The sequence below is a fragment of the Mizuhopecten yessoensis genome, unplaced genomic scaffold (genome assembly GCF_002113885.1).
Source record: "Mizuhopecten yessoensis strain PY_sf001 unplaced genomic scaffold, ASM211388v2 scaffold8387, whole genome shotgun sequence".
NCBI classification, from domain to species: domain Eukaryota; kingdom Metazoa; phylum Mollusca; class Bivalvia; order Pectinida; family Pectinidae; genus Mizuhopecten; species Mizuhopecten yessoensis.
In genome coordinates this window covers 112,726-134,931 of record NW_018407522.1, presented here as the reverse complement: position 1 = coordinate 134,931, position 22,206 = coordinate 112,726, and the positions used below count along the sequence as shown (strand labels likewise).

The 22,206-nt window shown below is 37.7% G+C and overlaps 1 protein-coding gene across 1 annotated transcript; it reads left to right on the top strand.

The window, feature by feature from the left end:
• Positions 1–435: 435 nt before the first annotated feature.
• On the top strand, positions 436–21,847 carry LOC110455831 (transcription factor CP2-like). The gene is made up of 21 exons (XM_021506227.1): positions 436–459; positions 2,450–2,497; positions 3,468–3,511; positions 4,098–4,301; positions 5,102–5,152; positions 5,488–5,564; positions 5,963–6,030; positions 7,222–7,327; positions 8,314–8,564; positions 8,724–8,774; positions 10,631–10,699; positions 11,672–11,713; positions 12,229–12,243; positions 12,430–12,527; positions 13,826–13,988; positions 14,762–14,858; positions 17,162–17,252; positions 17,544–17,593; positions 18,184–18,326; positions 18,839–18,890; positions 20,054–21,847. Exons 4-21 carry the CDS (start codon positions 4,126–4,128, stop codon positions 20,098–20,100), a joined length of 1,647 nt encoding a protein of 548 aa, XP_021361902.1. The 5' UTR covers positions 436–459; positions 2,450–2,497; positions 3,468–3,511; positions 4,098–4,125; the 3' UTR covers positions 20,101–21,847.
• Positions 21,848–22,206: the final 359 nt, after the last annotated feature.

Here is a 22,206-nt window from a genome sequence, read left to right as displayed (position 1 = left end):
CCATATATATCTCCCTATATATGGATTTGTATTTTTAAGTATTTATACTCAAAGTTCTTTTGTGTAGTCGAAGGGAAAACATTAGAACACGGAATTATATCTAAGTCCGTGCCTTACCTTTATAGTGAAGCCTCAGCATGAAATTGTATGAAAGAGGCAAGTTAGTAATACGGATACATATACAAATTTGGTTCTTATCGTTATGTCGCACAATGTACTTCCGTTCCACTTCACGATGGTCAGAGGTCAAGGACGCAGATCAACTGAAAAATATAACATAGCAAAAACAATAAATTACAAATATCATACAAAAATCCCAAATTAAATTAATCAGTTAAATTGGCTTGGACCTTTTCCCACTATGTTTAGGAAGGCCAACATATGATCTTATGGCTGAAAATTAGATGTCGTAAAATAAGTGAACTGGTTTCCGGTAGCAAAACAGCTTTCATATTTTTGGTACGTATTTGTTTATGAATTTGCCAAATCCTTCAATTCAACAAGTTGTAAACTATGTACCGAATATCAAATAAGCATGTCATGAGTATGTGTATGTAGGAAGTTATTCATGCCAACGCGATCAATGTATACATTGCCTTGCTCTGATAAGCAAGCCTGAGAGAGCGAGAGCACGAACCATGGGCATGGCCTCGCCTCACGTCGCATGCTGACTGATCATTTCCCCTGAACCGAGGCCTGACATGCTTTGATTACATGTGTTTGAATCTTGTGTATTTATTCCATTAATTCTGCTTTACAAACATTGCCATTTAACAATATGTTTCCATTGCAGAGGTTGTTGTTTTCCCCCAGATTTGCTTCCAAGGGGAGATAACCTATTTTCAGTAAATGGCATAGTCTGATCTGATTTTTTATTATCAGTCACAAAATATAACACTTGTTAAACGACTAATATACAGTTATCTCTATTTCTTAAACAAATGCAAATTTGTTCACTTTGTTATTTTAGCATAGAAAATTAATATATGGAACAAGTTTAGTTTTTCTCAAATAATTGAGATTTTTACACAGATTTAAAAGAAAATGCTGCAAAGTTACCTACCTGCAGTGTTAAAGTTCCATAAGGACAGTGTTTTGTGCATTCTTAAAAAAACAAGTGTTCAGATAGTAGATGTTAACCTACAAGCAGAAAGCATGGAGGACGGCCTGTTCTACTTTAAGTAATTTAAAAACAGAATTTGACATTTTAGTTTTTACAACAATAAGGAAATAAAATAGTAACATGCAGTTCTTTGGGATGGAAGGGGGAAGTTATCAATAACATGTAAATTCCTACTCCTAATTTGTCTTCGATTGTAAGAAATAACAAAACTAGCCCCTGGTCTTCTTATATAAATCACTCTGATTTTAGTAAATTTATATAATTTTGTGATCAATCCAAAAAACTTTGCTGGAACACTTCGTTATATTTAAGCAATATAAGTTTTGGGATAAATCCTGATGTTTTTTTCTGTTGAGAACAATTTTCGGGATAAATCTTGAAAATCAGCAAAAAATTCCAACCAAAAAAGTAAATTTCATTGTTTTTCAGTGTTAAGTAAAGACCATGCACTCTCCTGATATAAATCACATAAAATTATTTTTTTAACTAAAACTTGTTACCTACCTACCTACCGAACTTCTTCCGACATGTTACAGGAAACACATATATGTTTTTGTCTGGCCTAATAGTACTCCTACAGTGATAGTTATAGATATAGTAAAAAAAAAAAAAAGCATACAAATCCGCATTTGACAATGAACATTGGTATCAAATGTGAAGGGCAAAATTAACAGATTTTATAAGCATAGGGCGAAACTTTCACTGGGAGAATTTTTCTGCTTTATACACATGACATACCTAGCTATTTCACAATATTTTCAGTTACAGACAGTATTGTTTTCTAAATTGTTGAATGATACAAAGTGTTGTTATAATTCTAGTTTGATGGAAAACTGTCTGATGAATTTCGCTTTTGATCAACATTGCAGAAATGTTAATTTTAATACCATATATAGATTTGTTCCCAGAGCCTTTTGATTATAAAGCATGGGACTTAACCACTGAACATTTGCTGTGTTTATACTTTTCTGCAACATTAATCAATGGAATAAATAATTTCACAGTGTTCAAATCAAACTGCTATTTAAAAAACTAGCAATGTTAATTTCCTTTTTGTTTGAATATAGACAAATTAGTAAAATAACTTTCTAAGGCCTGTATATACAGTAGAAAATCTTAATTTGGTTTAATGCTACAAAACGAGTTTGATTGAGCTATAAGCAAGTCATGAAATGTCTAGGGATCAATATTTTATATATAATCTATATACATGCATATAGAACTCCGTGAAATCAGAAAGAAATTTATAAAAAGGCTAAGGGTACTTATGCCAAAGTTATATGTAGGGATCCAATTTTTAATAATGTCAATTTTTCACACTTTCAGATTTTTTTTAAAGAGATACATATTGCAATGGAAGATGAATTAGATAAGGTAAGTGATGCTTTGATGTGTTATTTTCATTGCTCTGTTTTACATGGATGAGTAGGTGAACAGGTACATCTTCAATTCTTTATTCAATATTTGCATAAACTCATTTTTTTTCTTGTGGAGAACTACTGACAATTCTCTTTTTAATGAAAAACAAAAAGGAAAAAAAATATTACTGGTAAATTCAATCTGAACAAGTCTATTTTATCTCATAACTGAATTGCTATTGCCAAGCAAATATTCAATTCTCTCTCTTTCTCTCTCTGAGTAACACCAAACTTAATTGAAAATATTGGTAATTTAAAAATTGCCATCTTGTATATATATATGTTTCATTATGTTATTGGGAAAGCGCTTTACATAAGTTGGACAACTTGTGCCCAATCCCTTTTGTATATTAGATGCAAATAAAAATATGTTTAAATCAAAATATTGAATGAGAATAGTTTAGCACCGTTTCACAGTATGGTAAAAGTATGTATATATACTTGCCAACTTTACAAAAATATTCAATGGGGGAGTTTACATGTGCTCTAAATAAAATCCAAACATAAATCCAATGTGTCTGTATACACCCTAGGAGATAATTGTCACTTTTTAATGGCATCTGTTGAGTTGTTCTTGCAGATGAAATCATCAGATCTTGGGGAAAATACAGATAGTTTAGCAAATTCACTGGTTGAAAATGCTCAACTTTAGGGAGTTTCCCTCCAAAAATAGGCAGAGTTGTCACGTAAATGTGTTTGCTCATTATTCGGTGCACGATATTATGTTCTCTGCCATTGGTGTGAGAAGCAAATCATGAACAATATTATATGCATAACAAACCTCATAAAAGATTTTTCTTATGTATCTAAGAATCAATTTCTATACTTCTTTAAAGTATTCGAAACTGTCCTGTTAACTCAAATCCAAGAAATATAGATTTGTAAATACTGATTTTCTCATGTTTTATTTTCATTTTCATGCACAGGTACAAATAGTTACTAGGAGAAGGAGAGTGGTTTCCTAAAAAAGGTAAGACACAAGAAACACATGCCTCCAATATTTTAAGTACATGAGGAGTTAAAGATAACATTTATTTTCATCCCTACATTTTTTTTTCAATATTTTGGCAAACAAGTTTGGTAGTGTGGCAGCATGAAAGTTTAGCTCTGTTCAGTTAGGGAATTGTCGCAGCTTTGGTCCATGTATTTCGAATAAGGTTCGTGATATAAATTTTCAAATTCTTCATCAAAATTGCTGAACCAAATAACTTGTCGATGAAAACCTAAACATGTTCAAGATTGTTTAACTCATTCACCCCTACATATTTAAACTGGACTTGCCCATTCTTTGATTTAGTAAGGTTCAAATGTGACTTTAGGGGTGAATGGGTTAAAGCTGATTGGACAGTGTATTCCATGTTTCATTAGTATTGTGTATGCACATTTAGATTATTTTGACAATACTAAAAAGAAATAGTGCCAATTTAATTAATGTTTCCATAATGTTGGGGTGTGATTAGGCTACAGCCAGAGAATCATCCTTCTGGAAACAGATTTAGGGTTGCCCTATTTGTTACGAGTGTAAAATGTTTCTATACTCTTCCTACAAATTTCAGCAGCTGTTTCCTGGCCAACATTGACCAAATGTCTTTCAGCTGGTCCACAATAGAGCGAGACAGCCCTGGTACACAGGGCGGCAAACGTACCAAGATGTCCCACCACATCACCAGCTGGGACATCAATGATAGTCTGGCGGCAGACTTTGATGGCTCCCTGTCGGGGCTGGGCACAGAGCTGGGTACTGCAACCTATAATATGAGGTATACATTCCACCATCCTCGATATCCAGGGGTTACGCTTACTTTTGCTCTCTACACCCCTGGAATATGTCATGGCAAAATTGAAGGCAAGAAGATAGCTGTTTGATTGGTTTCAGGTAAAAAAAACCACACCAATCGCTAGGCTGATATCTGTCCTTTGAAGATTACAAAGGAGAGACGCCCGACTTCAAAGCCTGTCATTTTTTACCGTTACGTGACCGTGAGATTCTTCTGATGTAAATCAAAGGATCAAACTAGTCTTCTTGTCTCATCAACAAGGTGGCGCACACTGTGCCTTCAATTTTGCCATGACATATTCCAGGTGTGTAGAGAGCAAACGTGAGCGTAACCCCTGGATATCGAGGATGACATTCCACATATACCTTGTTCATGTATTGACTACTAGTATTGGCCGACAAAAAACTATTGAGAGGACCTTTTTCATTTGAATCTTATTTCTCTTTGCACATTTCATTCATAAAATTTACAGCCTGAAATTTACATTCAAATTAGCGGTAACAAAGATTCAAGTATACTTGCTTGCACCAAAATCACAAAAATATATTTAAATATCACATGTCCTGTGAATTTCAAATGCTGACCTTCCTCCATAATTATTATAAAGCATTTGTATTATGTTTAAACAGTCCTCTGATCTGGTTCAATATCAACATCAAAACTATTCACTAAAATGACAGACGTTGTCTTCACTATTAATTTTTAGCTCACAAAAACCTTGATAATGTACACAACTATTACTAAACTATGGATTTAATTTCCTCTTCCTCTTGTCTTTACAGTGAGGCACTGCTGGCTCTACCTGTTTTCAAGCAGGAGAATTTAGATAATGGGTAAATATATGTTTCTGACGAATATAAATCACAATCAGAGCGGAACTGGACTAGCTCGATCGTCGGCAACCAGGTAGCTCAATTGGTAGAGCGTCCGTCTAGAGTTCGCAGGGTCCCGGGTTGGAACCCCGGTCTGGCCGTGCATTTTTCCGCTCCTATTATACTTTTGTGGTATCAAGTGTGGAAATAAATTCTGTTTCTGTTCATACATTATAGCATTTTAAATGTGTGATCACAGTCGTAGTAATCATACAGTGATTCTAAGGATTTAAGTTTGAGGTACCCATATTATCTGTATATATGGTGGTATATTAGAGTTATTTCTGTATTTCCAGGTTCCAGTACATACTAGGAGCAGCAACCTCTCCAGCTGTTAAAATAAACGAAGAGACACTTACTTATCTAAATCAGGGTGAGTTCTTCTGTATTTTCAAAACCAGCATTTCCCTGTTTTTGCCATCTATTAAGATTCATTGTTCTCAGCAGGACTTACCACGCCATCACTTGAATAAAATAAAAAGCTATTCTTCAAAAATAAAAATTCTACATGCTAGCCTAATGAGTAATGTGATATGTATTTTCTTATAAAAGATTCCAACTCGAAGAGAAAACTGTAAAATTTAATTTGAGAATTATCATTTCAATACAAATCAAAGGTATAATTTTGTGAAGTAGCATATGTAATGAAGTTTCATGTTTGTAACTTTATTGATTTGTTTACTTATTTATTCCATCCTCATATGACCCTGTCTGTTGTAAAGACGTTAATCCCCAAACAAACAAAACCTTATCCATTGCTTTTACACACAGGTCAATCATATGAGATCAAGCTGAAGAAGCTTGGTGACTTGTCAGACATGCAGGGAAAATGTCTCCGGGTAAGTAGTGATCTCTGGGGAAAATGTCTCCAGGTAAGTAGTGATCTCTTGGGAAAATGTCTCAGAGTAAGTAGTGATCTCTGGAGAAAATGTCTCCGGGTAAGTAGTGATCTCTGGGGAAATTGTCTCCGGGTAAGTAGTGATCTCTGGGGGAAATGTCTCCGGGTAAGCAGTAATCTCTGGGGAAAATGTCTCCTGGTTAAATAATCTCTGGGGCAAATGTCTCCAGGTAAGTAGTGATCTCTGGGAAAAATGTCTCCTGGTTAAATAATCTCTGGGGAGAATGTCTCAGGGTAAGTAGTGATCTCTGGGGAAAATATCTCCGGGTAAGTGGTGATCTCTGGGGGAAATGTCTCCAGGTAAGTAGTAATCTCTGGGGAAAATGTCTCAGAGTAAGTAGTGATCTCTGGGGGAAATGTCTCTGGGTAAGTAGTGATCTCTGGGGCAAATGTCTCCAAGTAAGTAGTGATCTCTGGGGAAAATGTCTCCAGGTAAGTGGTGATCTCTGGGGCAAATGTCTCCAGGTAAGTAGTGATCTCTGGGGAAAATGTCTCAGAGTAAGTCGTGATCTCTGGGGAAAATGTCTCCAGGTAAGTGGTGATCTCTGGGGCAAATGTCTCCAGGTAAGTAGTGATCTCTGGGGAAAATGTCTCTGGATAAGTAGTGATCTCTGGGGAAATTGTCTCTGGGTATGTAGTGATCTCTGGGATCAACAGTGTTATGTGTCTCAATCATACGTGTCTGTAAAGGTTAGGACTGATATTTTCTGTAATATTATCTATTGTGCAGTGAATTCCTCCCTAGTCTACCTGTCTTTGACTACTTGGTGTCTAAAGCTAGCACTTGTCTATGTGACCATAACTATTATATGAATGATAACCACTTGTCTATATATTTCACCTTTATAATTATATCAACTGTCTGTCAGAATGTTGCTATAGATAGTTCTATCTATATTTTTAGAGCGTTTTCATATTGTTTATGTGTTGCACAGGGCTAGACTTGTAAAATCTTGAAAAGTCTAAATTTAATATTGCTTTTCTGTTGAATATTGGGCTAGTGGACTTTTTCACGTGGACTAGCAAATATTGGAAACAACTGCCCAAAATTGACCATTGGACTTCATAATCAATTTCTAGCCCTGATTGTATCTTAGCTAGTGGTTGAACTAGAAATGTATTGTATTTGTAGAGCGTTGTTAAAGTTTGCTTTCATGAGAGGCGACTGCAGTACATGGAGAAGGAACAGTTGGAGTCGTGGAAACAGCTTCGGCCTGGAGAACGAATCATGGATATAGGTAAAGCTAGAAGTGCTATGTTATCATTATATCTCTTAGGTTGGGAAACAAGTCAGTGGAGTTGGTTGCTTCCTCATGTTATGATTAATTTCTCAGATGGTTCCTTGATTGAACAATTTGTCTTTCAGAGGAACAAATTACAAATCACTTGTCACAGGAATACAGTGGGTTTCATACAAATTCAAATATTTAACATAATTTTATGAAAGTGTTGTATTTGCTAGCTATCACTCCTATTTATCTGTTCGCTGTCATTCTCTCGTATTGAGTACAATGTATACCTTTATGTGTTGGTCATTCTCATTTTCCCAAAATGTCTCCAACCAAGTTACTTCAGTAGTGAACAGAGATCATTTGATTTTGTTAAAACTCTTAACTCTGATCAGCGTTTTTTTCTCACTTGTCATCTGACCCATATATAAAAATACGAAATACTATCTACAGACAAAGAGTACATTATCATTCTTTTGTATAGATATACCCTTGTCCTATGGTCTATCATTGTTTTGTACAGATATACCCTTGTCCTACGTTCTATCATTGTTTTGTACAGATATACCCTTGTCTTTTACGTTCTATCATTGTTTTGTACAGATATACCCTTGTCCTACGTTCTATCATTGTTTTATACAGATATACCCTTGTCCTAAGTTCTATCATTGTTTTGTAAAGATATACCCTTGTCCTTCGTTTTATCATTGTTTTGTACAGATACACCATTGTCCTACGTTCTATCATTATTTTGTACAGATATACCCTTCTCCTACGTTCTATCATTGTTTTGTATCGATATACCCTTGTCCTACATTCTATCATTGTTTTGTACAGATTTACCATTGTCCTACGTTCTATCATTATTTTGTACAGATATACCCTTGTCTTTTAAGTTCTATCATTGTTTTGTATAGATATACCATTGTCCTACGTTCTATCATTATTTTGTACAGATATACCCTTGTCCTACGTTCTATCATTGTTTTGTACAGATATACCCTTGTCCTATGGTCTAATGGAAGTAAACCTGGATGGTATGGACACAGGACCGTCCGCTGGGGGTCTCATGGACACTCAGAATACTGTCCGCTTGAATGGAGCGGAGGTTGTGTGGGACCCCACGAAGGAGGCAGGGGTCTACATCCGGGTCAACTGTATAAGTACAGAGTTCACAGCTAAGAAACACGGCGGGGAGAAAGGCGTGCCATTCCGAGTCCAGGTGGGGACATACGCCAAGGGGGACGCCAACAAACGGTTACACTGCGCATCATGTCAGATCAAGGTGTGCAAGGTAGATACCCAACACGGTCTTACACTGCGCCTAATGTCAGATCAAGGTGTTCAAGGAAGATACCAAACAAACTTACACTCACCTTATGGCAGATCATGGTGTTCAAGGTAGAAATCCAACAAGTTTTTACACTGCGCCTCATGTCAGATCAAGGTGTTCAAGGTAGATACCCAACAAACTTACACTCACCTCATGTCAGATCAGGGTGTTCAAGGTAGATACCCAACAAGGTCTTACACTGCGCCTCATGTCAGATCAAGGTGTTCAAGGTAGATACCCGACAAAATGTTACACTGTGCCTCATGTCAGATCAAGGTGTTCAAGGTAGATACCCAACAAACTGTTACACTGCGCCTCATGTAAGATCAAGGTGTTCAAGGTAGATACCCAACAAGGGCTTAAACTGCGCCTCATGTCAGGTCAAGGTGTTCAAGGTAGATACCCAACAAACTGTTACACTGCGCCTCATGTCAGATCAATGTGTTCAAGGTAGATACCCAACAAGGTCTTACACTGCACCTCATGTCAGATCAAGGTGTTCAAGGTAGATTCCTAACAAACTTCCACTGCGCCTCATGTTAGGTCAAGGTGTTCAAGGTAGATACCCAACGAACTTGCACTGCGCCTCATGTCAGGTCAAGGTGTTCAAGTTAGATACCCAACAAGGGCTTAAACTGCGCCTCATGTCAGATCAAGGTGTTCAAGGTAGATACCCAACAAACTTGCACTGCGCCTCATGTCAGGTCAAGGTGTTCAAGTTAGATACCCAACAAGGGCTTAAACTGCGCCTCATGTCAGATCAAGGTGTTCAAGGTAGATACCTAACAAACTTCCACTGCGCCTCATGTTAGGTCAAGGTGTTCAAGGTAGATACCCGACAAGGTCTTACACTGCACCTCATGCCAGATCAAGGTGTTCAAGGTAGATACCCAACAAACTTGCACTGCGCCTCATGTCAGGTCAAGGTGTTCAAGTTAGATACCAACAAGGGCTTAAACTGCGCCTCATGTCAGATCAAGGTGTTCAAGGTAGATACCCAACAAACTTACACTGTGCCTCATGTCAGATCAAAGTGTTCAAAGTAGATACATAACAAGGTCCTACACTGCGCCTCATGTTAGATCAAGGTGTTCAAGGTAGGTACCCAACAAACTTACACTGTGCCTCATGTCAGATCAAAGTGTTCAAGGTAGATACCCAACAACTTTACACTGCGCCTCATGTCAGATCAAGGTGTTCAAGGTAGATACCCAACAAGGGCTTAAACTGCGCCTCATGTCAGATCAAGGTGTTCAAGGTAGATACCTAACAAACTTCCACTGCACCTCATGTCAGGTCAAGGTGTTCAAGGTAGATACCCGACAAGGTCTTACACTGCAACTCATGTCAGATCAAGGTGTTCAAGGTAGATACCCAACAAACTTACACTGCGCCTCATGTCAGATCAAGGTGTTCAAGGTAGATACCTAACAAACTTCCACCGCGCCTCATGTCAGATCAAGGTGTTCAAGGTAGATACCCAACAAACTTACACTGCGCCTCATGTCAGATCAATGTGCTCAAGGTAGATACCCAACAAGGTCCTACACTGCGCCTCATGTCAGATCAGAGTGTTCAAGGAAGATACCAAAAAATTGCCAATCAATTGCAAGCATTTTTTCCAATATTGTAAATTACTGTACAATATATTATTTAGTGTACTAGACAAAAACACCCCTGCAAAAAAAATGTGTACTAGACAACAGTACCCACATTTTTTATTTATTTTACCAGAAAACTAAAAGCAAATTTTTCATGTCTCTGGATTCAAAGTGACTGTTTTCAAATAAAAGAAGAGAAAGTGATTTCTATATTTTTACACCTTTTCACAAAAAATAGATTTGTAAATTTTACTGAATTTATCATTAAACTTGACGCATTTAGAATTTCAATTCATTGTACAACATATTCATAAGACGAAGGGTTTTAATACAGATTTCTATTTTTTTATGAAATATTGCTGTTTTCTTTTAACCCAGCCTAAAGGTGCAGACAGAAAACACAAGCGGGACAGAGAGAAAATGGAAAAAATGTCAGAAACAGAAAAAGTAAGTCATTCTTCCCAGAACTTACAACTGGGACCTGGCCACACACAGTATGATTTATGTCTTGTTGCCAGTTGAAGTAATAGTTTCTATTCAAAATCTCTAAAAAATAATCTGTTTTGCCTCACAGCTGAGAAAAGGTTTACTTCTCCAGTTCCTAAAAAAATATCTCAACACTTCACATTGACCAATAGAATCTTCCCCTACCTTGATGGTAAGACAGAGAAATCTCCGACCCGAGGGGTGATATTATTGACAATCAGGAATATCATCCCTCGGGTTGGAGATTTCTCTGTCCCACCCTCAAGGTAGGGAATGATTGTTTTTAACCTATCCTGTGTCACTCACAAATCCGCCGACAAGCGGTGACTGCATGAAATATAAGCGTTGGTTTACAGCGCATCCAGAGTTGTCTTCCATGGTCTGCTGCTGTTGACGTGACGTCATACTACATACAGTGATAAATCTACGTGAAAGTCCCGAGTCCTATACTCATAGAATTGTTATGGGACTCACAGAATTTCTGAAAATACTTAAATTAACATTGTGGGACTCATTGTTTTTAGCAATACAGTTGAAAAGGACTCTTAAAAATGAATTGTAGATTAATCACTGTACATGTATATTGTTAAGACTTAGAATGCGCCATTCTGCAGGACGTTTAGGCTTAGAATGCGCCATTCTGCAGGATTTTATGACTTAGAATGCGCCATTCTGCAGGAGGTTATCTCGCCTAGGGGGTGACATGCTCATCTTCTTCAGCTAAAACGGGAGATACGTCTGCGAAGGATGGGAGAAAAAGAATTTCTTCATATTTTGTTATGATTGTTATTCAAAAGGGATTTTTTTGTATCAGTAGCACATGCTAGTTGGACTGATATACAGTTAAAATGGGGAATGTGATACTGGCATTTTGTTGCTCCTGTTTCTTCATTTCTGTTCTTGATGATAATGTGTGAATGTGTGTTTCCCCAGGAGAAGTTTCAGCCGTCCTACGAGTGTACAGTATTGACGGAGGTAAGTAACTACCATGTATAATAGACTGTTGTACCACTGTACACCGGGAAATGTTCACCCTTCGTGGGTGAAATCTCATCTTATATGAGTAATATATCTCATATCAAAGTAGCAAACTGACTGGCAAATAGTCTAACAGAAGTAAACAGTGTTCAGTATCGCAACCAAAGGATGACATCATGTCACCAAACTTCGTGCAAATTTAAAAGCTAATTTTTGCTTCACAAATCAATAAGAGATTCAAAGATGTGATAAATAGAAAATCTTACGGTTGCCCATTGAATAATGTTCTTAATTTACCCATGAGGCAGAAGATAGTGTTTTCACTCATGCTTTACACTCATAGAAATATTGATATTCAGTCGGACTGGTGAGACGTAGTTGTATTCACTTGGACCAATATATATATACATTTTAATCTGGCTTTCTAATGATAACATGCTACAGGAAATAATATAACTATACAGGCTAACAATGGCTATGTAAATCTGTGATAACACGTTCCTTTGTTTTAGGTTCCTTTGGAGCAAGTGTTAGCAAGTTCAGCTACTATAGGGGTGAAGTCCCCGTCCACCTTCTCCAGTCTGGCTCAGAGCTTCTCCGAGCTCAGTGCTACAAGATGAGTCGATCCTAGCAAGTTCAGCTACTATAGGGGTGAAGACCCCGTCCACCTTCTCAAGTCTGGCTCAGAGCTTCTCAGAGCTCAGTGCTACAAGGTGTTGCGAATCCTAGCAAAATCAGCTACTATAGGGGTGAAGTCCCCGTCCACCTTCTCAAGTCTGGCTCAGAGCTTCTCCGAGCTCAGTGCTACAAGATGAGTCGATCCTAGCAAGTTCAGCTACTATAGGGGTGAAGTCAACATTCTCAAGTCTGGCTCAGAGCTTCTCAGAGCTCAGTGCTACAAGGTGAGTCGAATCCTAGCAAGTTCAGCTACTATAGGGGTGAAGTCCCCATCCACATCTGGCTCAGAGCTCAGTGCTACAAGGTGAGTCAAATCCTAGCAAGTTCAGCTACTATAGGGGTGAAGTCCCCATCCACATCTGGCTCAGAGCTTCTCAGAGCTCAGTGCTACAAGGTGAGTCAAATCCTAGCAAGTTCAGCTACTATAGGGGTGAAGTCAACATCCACATCTGGCTCAGAGATTCTCAGAGCTCAGTGCTACAAGGTGAGTCAAATCCTAGCAAGTACAGCTACTATAGGGGTAAAGTGCCCGTCCACGTCTGGCTTAGAGCTTCTCAGAGCTCTGTGCTACAAGGTAAGTCACATCCTCTAAAGCAAGCACAGATACCATAGGGGTAAAGTCCCCTACAATATTTCCCACTGTCACCCTGGTAAAATACTAGCCGCTTCCTACCGACTCAGCTTGGGAGAATTTCTCTTTAGCTCACTCAGTAGAGCGTAAGACTAGTAAACCAGAGGTTTTCGGTTCGACTTCTAGTGGAGGCATTGAAAAAATAATGACTCTGTTACACCAGTATGGCTAAGAGCTCAGAAAACATTGAGGTATATTCATCTTGGGTACATTCCCCCTTTTTGTGTCGCCAAAACCAAGGTGACATATAGGTATTACATTGTCGGCATCGTCGGTTGCGTCGTCCGAAACAAGATTTCAAAGTTTCTTTAGGTCGATCGAGCTCAGACGTCATACAGTGCTTTCTAACCAATAGTGCTTGCTTTGGATTGCTTTTTAGGTCCGAAGGTCAAAGGTCAAACCGTTAATATAAATAGATCCTGTCTTCATAATCACATCCACTCATGTGGAACTCTTGTTAGAATCCATATATGTCTCCTAATGAGTATCCAAAACATGTAAACACAAGGCTAGAATAAATTCATCTATAAGCAAGATTCTGCCGTGTTGTGTATGCTCTGTTGGAATTCATTTATGAGCTATTAGCGGGACTACATGTATCCACAGTGGTAATCATCTGAATTGTATCAGTTTTTCAACTTATAAGGGGTGTTGTGTGTCTGTCCATCCCGCTTGAGTGAATTATCATACTTAGTAATATTCAAAATCACAGTTAAACTCTTGTTACCAGACTTGTACTTGAAGTGAATGTTCCACGTATGCCGGTCACTTATACTTAAGTGTTTATTTTGATGTTTCAGGTCTCCATCCGTCACAGTCATTGGTCATTCCCCCTTACGGACTGCTGGGCCGTCCTCTGTCACATCAACACCCAACCCCTCGGGGGACAACCCAGGGGACGGGCTCACTCCTATCATTAACAATCGCACCTCATCTGACAGTCCAATAGACCCTGTCGCTCCAGTAAGTACACCACAGTTACAAGGACGTATGTTAAGCTGTCCAGTTATATATTTTAAAAGATTTTATAGAGTAAATAAAAACGTTTCTGTCAATTTTTATGTCAATTTTTATTGATCAGTTTGAATATTTGATGTTTTGGAAAATCTTTAGGGCCTTGAATGTTGTGATGATGCTGGAAATTAACTTATATGATAGATGCGGAGATACAGTAGTCTAGTGGTAGGACGCCGGGCTCGTGACCGAAGGGTCGCAGATTCGAGTTGCGTCACGGCACTATGTTGTTTCTTTGTATCTTTACTCCGCTTGTTCCAGTCTACTCAGCTGTAAATGAGAGTGTGGTTGGGCATTGCTAGAATTATTGAATGCTAGCTGTGAGTGCCTAAATGGCAGCAACGCCTGTTCGCTCCCCAGGGAGTTGAGAAAGATATTGGCTGGTTGCGAAGGCCCTATAACCATGGATAATAATTTGTGAACCGCTTTTAGATGACTCACAAACTAGGTTGTGATAAAGCGATATATAAGATCCTCGAATCATTATTATTATTATTATACAATTAAAAAATGACTTGTGTTACCAAATTTGTGTGATCACTTTTCCGAATTTGACATTTCTGTATTCTTCAAAAGATATTTGCGCATCCTATAAATAGAAACAATGAAACTTATAAATCTTTGTCAAGTACTTTAATTTGACATGCGATTTTAAACTAGCTTCAAATGAGTTATACTTCTAAACATATCTAGGCCTAGTACATGTGTTGTCTGCTTTCCAGGGGGCGCTCTCTGCTGAGGCAACAGCCAATCAGGTGACCGCCTGGCTACAGGCCAACAGATTCTTCAACTACAGTCGGGTATTCCAAAATTTTTCAGGTAAATATTCAAAGTTCCTCACTGCATTTCCAACTACATGGTTTGCAGGGGTGGAATCAAAATAAAATGGTAAAACTTCACTGGTCCAGAAAATAAGTGCTAGAGGCCCAACTGAGCACCAAAGGCACGCAAAAAACTAGGTAGGCCTGGGAGCATGCCCCCCCCCCCCCGGGGAGAAAATTTTGAAATCTAGAAGCTCTGTAGAGCATTCTGGGCTTAAATACCGGGAAAAGCTTTTCAAATCTGCTAAAATTTTAGATAGATTTATTTACAAAATATCTACGTAATGGCCCTGGAGGATAACTTGTTGAAAAACTTACGGGTCCACCCAGAAAACCACAGGTCAGCAGACCAGCAGTTAATTCCACCTCTGGGTTTGTCATTGCCAGCTTTACTGAGAATCATCTCCAGAGTTCTCATGTCATCCTTCCCTGTCCCTGATGTGCACAGACTTTACATTATATCCATACTTTTTTGATGAGGTTACAGATATCACAGAGAGAAAGTTAATCAGTTAAGGAACCTCGTACCATTGCCCAGAACTGTAACTACGACAAAGAAGCTGTTTTATCTGACATGACTATATAGCTTCAATATGTCATTTCTGAAAAGAAAATCATACCTTGTGTTGGAAAAATAATCAAGATGAGATTAACAAAACATAATCAACAACATTGTTCGGAATGTAAAATTTCTGCGGGGCTCAACTGGGACATGAACCCTGGCCCTCTGATTGTTATACTGTACTATTGTTCTAACCAACTGAGGTACCGAGTCAACGGAAGTGTTCTTGCCCAACTTTGCTACAGGTAAATCAAAATCAAAGTTTCGGGAAGGTTACTGTATAAACGGGAAAACGTATAGTGCAGTGGGACAGGGATCTGTAATAAGTTTGATGGTAAATGTCACTGGTTCCTCAAACACGGACAAGTTTAGTTTGTTTCCATTCTCTTTACTATCCGAAAACCGGATGTAACGCTCCATGAATGCTGGCGTTAGTGTCTCTATAAGCCGCATATGAATATATATATAAGTGTATAGAATTTACCAGTGTACAGATCCTTCTTTCACAAATTTGAAGAATGACCACTGGGCAGTATTTAATTACTCATTAGCCGGAATATAGTGGCGGGAATATAAGGGTGCTTTATTCATGCAAAGGGCAGGTCCAAGGTCTACGTCGTAAGTACAATTCAGTCAGAATGTTGAGACAGAACATAACAACACGGGTACGTACATTCCGACCTGATGACGTCATATACACTTACCAGACGAGACAACGCGCGTGTATACCTACAGTTGACAGCAACTTGTTACATGTACTAACATATATTTACACACTGTATATATATTTATCACATAATGTACTGTGTTATCCAGTGAACATATACCCATGTCATATTTTATGGGTTAATAGGTTAATATGCCAAAAAATAATAAAATTAATGACTTGGTTCTCAGGCCTATTCTTTTTCAAGAGATGCGGCAGGGTGGTATTTTTTTTTTTTTCATTTTACATGGCAAAAACGAGATGAGGGCGATTTTTTTTTATTGTGTTGTTTGTAAAACGTTCATTTTGGGCATTATGTTGTCTTTTTATAGTTGTGTAGAGACCCGTCATAGAGCAAGCCTCCGAAAATACCCCGATGATGTTCCAGACGAGAATCACAACTAACGAGTAAAAACGACATGCAGACCAATTTTCCGGAATTTTTTAAAGATTGCACCTGGCGCATTCACAATTTTTTTTTATTACTTACACAATAAAATCGGCAATGCGGTGCCCTAAAATGAAATGCGCGCGGGCCTGAGAACCAAGTAATCATACTTTTTTGGCCATATATGACCTATCAACCTTGTGATTGTTTCTATTGTGACGTCACGCCTAGGATAAGTACAGGACGTCCCAGACTTAGGCACTGGAGTCAAAATGGCGGCTTTTTACATTTGGAGGTTGCATGAAAATTATCGTTTTACACGAATAAATGTCACAAATCTTTATTATGTGATAAAAAGGATCTTACACTCGTTTCCATTTCATATGAAATTTATGAAACTCGTCACAAATTTTTCAGTTAAGCTCGCCACAGGCTCGCTAAATTGAAAGATTCTCAGACTCGGTTCATAAATCTCATTTGAAATGGAAACTTGTGTAAGATCCTATATATATGTATGTATATCATGGACATTTAAAACTATTCATCGCTTATGTATATACCCGGGTTACATCAATATCAGATAAAGGTGGAACAGAAGTGTATCCAGTTACATTACATTAAACAGCTCCATTTTGTCTGTTACAGGGGCTGATATTTTACGACTATCTCGAGAAGATCTCATACAAATCTGCGGGATTGTTGACGGAATCCGGCTAAACAATGCGTTACAAGACAAGTGAGTCATAGTGTCATGTAGTAAGAATTGATCTCACCACAGCATCGCATCAGACCACAGATTGCTGGCTTACTTTCCATAATAAAGTTTGAATAAAGAATTACTTGACTGTGGCTTAAACAACACTCTTTATGGCGTTAGATTCTCAACATTGTTTCCTTACACAAGTTTTTCCACCATTAGCAAGTTTATCATACAATACCAAGGTATTTTACATTTTTAGTCTTTCTTTTTTATTTTATTGTAGCACTGTTTGACCAAGGTGATGTATATATTTTTTTCTGTTTGTAGAGCTGTCCGACCAAGGCTTACTATCTTTGTATGTCAAGAAAGTGACTCAGGTAAAAATACCTTTTTTATGTTTATAACCTAGAAATAAGTTATATGTATTTATACACGGTCGTATATGCATGTTAAGATGGTGAAATGACCTAGGGACATCGCAATGTTCTTGTACAGGTACATGTAGTTGTTTTAATTTGAGTTATTAGTTGTAATTTTCAACGTTTACCTAATGATCAGACGCTGATTGCAGTTCGAAACAGCGAGAAATTCGACTCTTTAAAGTTTGATTGAATTTCATAAATGGAATATCAGTAGTATTGTTGGACTTTGCCCATAGATCAAAACACCGAGAAATTTGAATCTACAAATTTCAATTTATGGGAGTTTGACTGTAAATGGTTGTATAAATCTCATATATGTAATAGCAAATAATTTCATTATATATATTCAATTCTGAAATTTTGTGATTTAATTTTGTGAAGTTTTTTTACGTACAATATTCTGTATGCTTGACATATTTAAACTGTGGGTATTTGTTGTGTGTAGTGGACCATGACCAAATTAATTAAAAAATATGTTACATTTGACAAGTTTAATGTACCATAACCATATTATTTTAAAAATACATTATATTTTATATGTTCAGTGTACCATGCCCTGTACATGGAGAGCCTATGCAGTCACGAGTTAACATGTAAGCTAGCAGCACTATACAGCGTGGGGCCAGAACAGATCGCCGAATTATATTGTCAGGGACCCTCGGATATCTATATACTGGTCACAGATGAGGTGAGCTAACTTGATCTGTGTCATCAGAAAACCTGTGCTATCAGAAAACCTGTATAAACCAGAACTATAACGAGGTCCCAACATACATATTTCTATGTAAACTTAACCTGTGTAATCAGAAAACCTGTATAAATCAGAGCTATAACTAGGTCCCATGTATACATTTCTATATAAACTTAAACTGTGTTATCAGAAAACCTGTATAATCAGAAAACTTGTATAATCAGAAAACCTGTATAATCAGAAAACTTGTATAATCAGAAAACCTGTATAATCAGAAAACCTGTATAATCAGAAAACTTGTATAATCAGAAAACCTGTATAATCAGAAAACCTTTATAAACCAGACTTTCAATTAAGTTCCACTGCACATATTTTTTATGCAAACTGAGCCTGTGTAATCTGAAAACATGTCTGTCTGAAACAAAATGATAAGTGCATGTAGTTTGGTTTCCAATAGTTGTCGCTGTGCTTTGAGTTTATTGACAGGTAGACCACTTGTATCTTTACAGGTTGTGGGCAATTTGGATGATCAGTCAAGATTTTGTGTGGAGGCCATAAAATGTAAGTGTTGTCGTCATAAATACGGACGAAAAATCGATTTTGTAGGATTTACATTCACACGAACTCGGGTGAGAACGATACACAGTTTTTATTAGTTGAGCCACACTGGTTTTTGCCACATTCCTTCCCGAAAGGAAAGGCTAGATTGTGAAATGGGAGAATTGGTGGCATATTTCTAAAATAGAAAAACAGAAATCTGGCCCCTATATCAGAATTGTCATTCTTAAACCTGGAATGCAATGAAATAAGTGTATCAAGCAGCCAGAGGACGTGATTCCTCATAGATTTCAATGTTGATGATATAATCCCTTAACAGGGACAAAAAATACTTTGTTAGACGTGTAAAAACATGTACATTCTAGTAGTGTTTCACTGGATAATATGGCTTCATTTAGCTGTTACTTTACATAATGCTAACAAAATGCCATAATGGTTATGTAATGTAAATTGTTGTTTTTTCACTGTTCATAATTTTTATCCATTTTTGAAATGGTCCGTCTCGGGGAATCAACCTTTCACAGACTTCTGGTCTAGAAGCCATGGCACATTAATATCTTTGCGAGTTGATCATTTGGCAGAAAGTGTTTTTCGGTGAAAATCGTAAAAAAAAATGTAAATAGAATCCCATGAAAACCAAACTTAACATTATCTGATTCGTATGTTATGTGTACAAGATGCACTAACTTGTGATGGCTTGTTGAATGATATTGTAGTTCTTTGTGATACTAGAATGTTAAGTCCTTTATTAATCAACAATAGTACGGGTTAAGTGATTTACTGGTCTCATGTGTTGACTTTATCCAATAGTGAGTACTTAGTATGAGTATGTGGTTGGGCAGTGCTAGAATTGTTTGATGCTAGCTATGAGCGCCAAAATGGCAGCACCGGCGGTATGCTCCCCAGGGAGTTGAGAAAGATGTTGGCTGGTTGCAAAGAACCTATAACAACGTTTAATAATTTGTGAAGTGCTTTTATGAGACGACTTACGAACTAGGTTGTGATAAAGCGGTATATAAGAACCTCAAATTATTTTCATTATTATAGTAAACTTGCACTCAAAAACATTGAATACGTTAAAATATATTTTACCGGCAGTATTAAGTAAAGTTCCACTGTACACCTTTGTTTGATTTGATTAAAACCCATATTTCACTATGTTTCAGCTGACTCCTCAAATCAGTACAAGGTTTTATTGAAGACCATAATCTGACAGTGCACACACCGTTACTGAAGACTGGATATATACATAAGGCATGACTGAAAACAGGATATTAAGTGTACAAGGCTTTACTAAAGACCGGAATATAAAGGGTACAAGATGTTACTGAAGACTGGAAATATAATGTAGCAGACTGGACTGAAGACTAGATATTAAGTATACAAGGAGTTTCTGAAGACTGGATTATAAAGTGAGGAAGGCGCTAATGAAGACATTGCCTCATATCATACAAGACATCACTGATGCTGTACAAGGCATCACTAATGCTGTACAAGGCATCACTGATGCTGTACAAGGCATCACTAATGCTGTACAAGGCATCACTAATGCTATACAAGGTCACATAATGTACTGCATTACTGATGCTGTACAAGGTCGCTGTACTGTACAAGGCATCACTGATGCTGTACAAGGTCACTGTTCTGTACAACATCACTGATGCTGTACAAGGTCGCTGTACTGTACAAGGTGTTACTGATGCTGTACAAAGTCGCTGTACTGTACAATATCACTGATGCTGTACAAGGTCACTGTATTGTACAATATCACTGATGCTGTACAAGGTCGATGTACTGTACATTATCACTGATGCTGTACAAGGTCGCTGTACTGTACACTATCACTGATGCTGTACAAGGTCACTGTAATGTACAGTATCACTGATGCTGTACAAGGTCGCTGTACTGTACACTATCACTGATGCTGTACAAGGTCACTGTATTGTACAGTATAAAGGTTGCTTTATAAGGTGTTACAAACTGTTGTTAATTGTTGTGTGCCAGAGTTATGGAAGCAGTGTGACTTATTATGTATATTCTGAATTGTTTTGTTGATGAGAGTAAGTACCTATGTCAGTTATTTTGTTGGTGTTGTGGTGTTACCCAGCGTGGTATCGTGTATAGAACACTACAGATCAGGATATAATATGTATCATGTTGTTATTGTTGAGAAACTGTATTATAAGGATGTTTACTTTGAAGTCTTCTCTTAAGTGTAATTAGGACTAAACTGTGTGGTCCACTTAAATGTCATAAGGATGTATACTCTTTGTGGTCAACTGTACAGTGTAATTCAGATGTACTGTGTGTGGTCCAATGTACAGTGTAATTAGGATGTACTCTGTGTGGTCCACTGTACAGTGTAATTAGGATTTACTCTGTGTGGTCCACTGTACAGTGTAAATAAGATGTACTCTGTGTGGTCCACTGTACAATGTAACTATGATGTACTCTGTGTGGTCCACTGTACAGTGTAATTAGGATTTACTCTGTGTGGTCCACTGTACAGTGTAATTAGGATTTACTCTTTGTGGTCCACAGTACAGTGTAATTAGGATGTACTATGTGTGGTCCACTGTACAGTGTAATTAGGATTTACTCTGTGTGGTCCACTGTACAGTGTAATTAAAATGTACTCTGTGTGGTCCACTTAAATGTCATAATGATGTATACTCTTTGTGGTGCACGGTACAGTGTAATTAGGATGTACTATGTGTGGTCCACGGTACAGTGTACTTAAAATGTACTTTGTGTGGTTCACTGTACAGTGTAATTAAAATGTACTCTGTGTGGTCCACTTAAATGTCATAATGATGTATACTCTTTGTGGTGCACAGTACAGTGTACTTAGGATTTACTTTGTGTGGTCCACTGTACAGTGTAGTTAGGATGTACTATGTATGGTCCACTGTACAGTGGAATTAGGATGTACTCTGTGTGGTCCACGGTACATTGTAATTAGAATGTACACTTTGTGGTCCACTGTACAGTGTAATTAGGATGTACTTTGTGTGGTCCACTGTACAGTGTAATTAAAATGTACTCTGTGTGGTCCACTTAAATGTCATAATGATGTATACTCTGTGTGGTCCACTGTACAGTGTAATTAGAATGTTTTCTGTGTGGTCCACTTAAATGTCATAATGATGTATACTCTTTGTGGTCCACTGTACAGTGTAATTAGGATGTACTCTGTGTGGTCCACGGTACAGTGTAATTAGAATGTACACTTTGTGGTCCACTGTACAGTGTAATTAGGATGTACTATGTGTGGTCCACTGTACAGTGTAATTAGGATGTACTCTGTGTGGTCCACTGT

Coding starts and splice junctions, on each gene's coding strand:
- LOC110455831 (XM_021506227.1), top strand. CDS start 4,126: ATGTCTTTCAGCTGGTCCACAATAGAGCGAGACAGCCCTGGTACACAG. Junction 6,031..7,221: donor TGCAGGGAAAATGTCTCCGG/GTAAGTAGTGAT, acceptor TTGTATTTGTAG/AGCGTTGTTAAAGTTTGCTT. Junction 10,700..11,671: donor AAATGTCAGAAACAGAAAAA/GTAAGTCATTCT, acceptor GTGTTTCCCCAG/GAGAAGTTTCAGCCGTCCTA.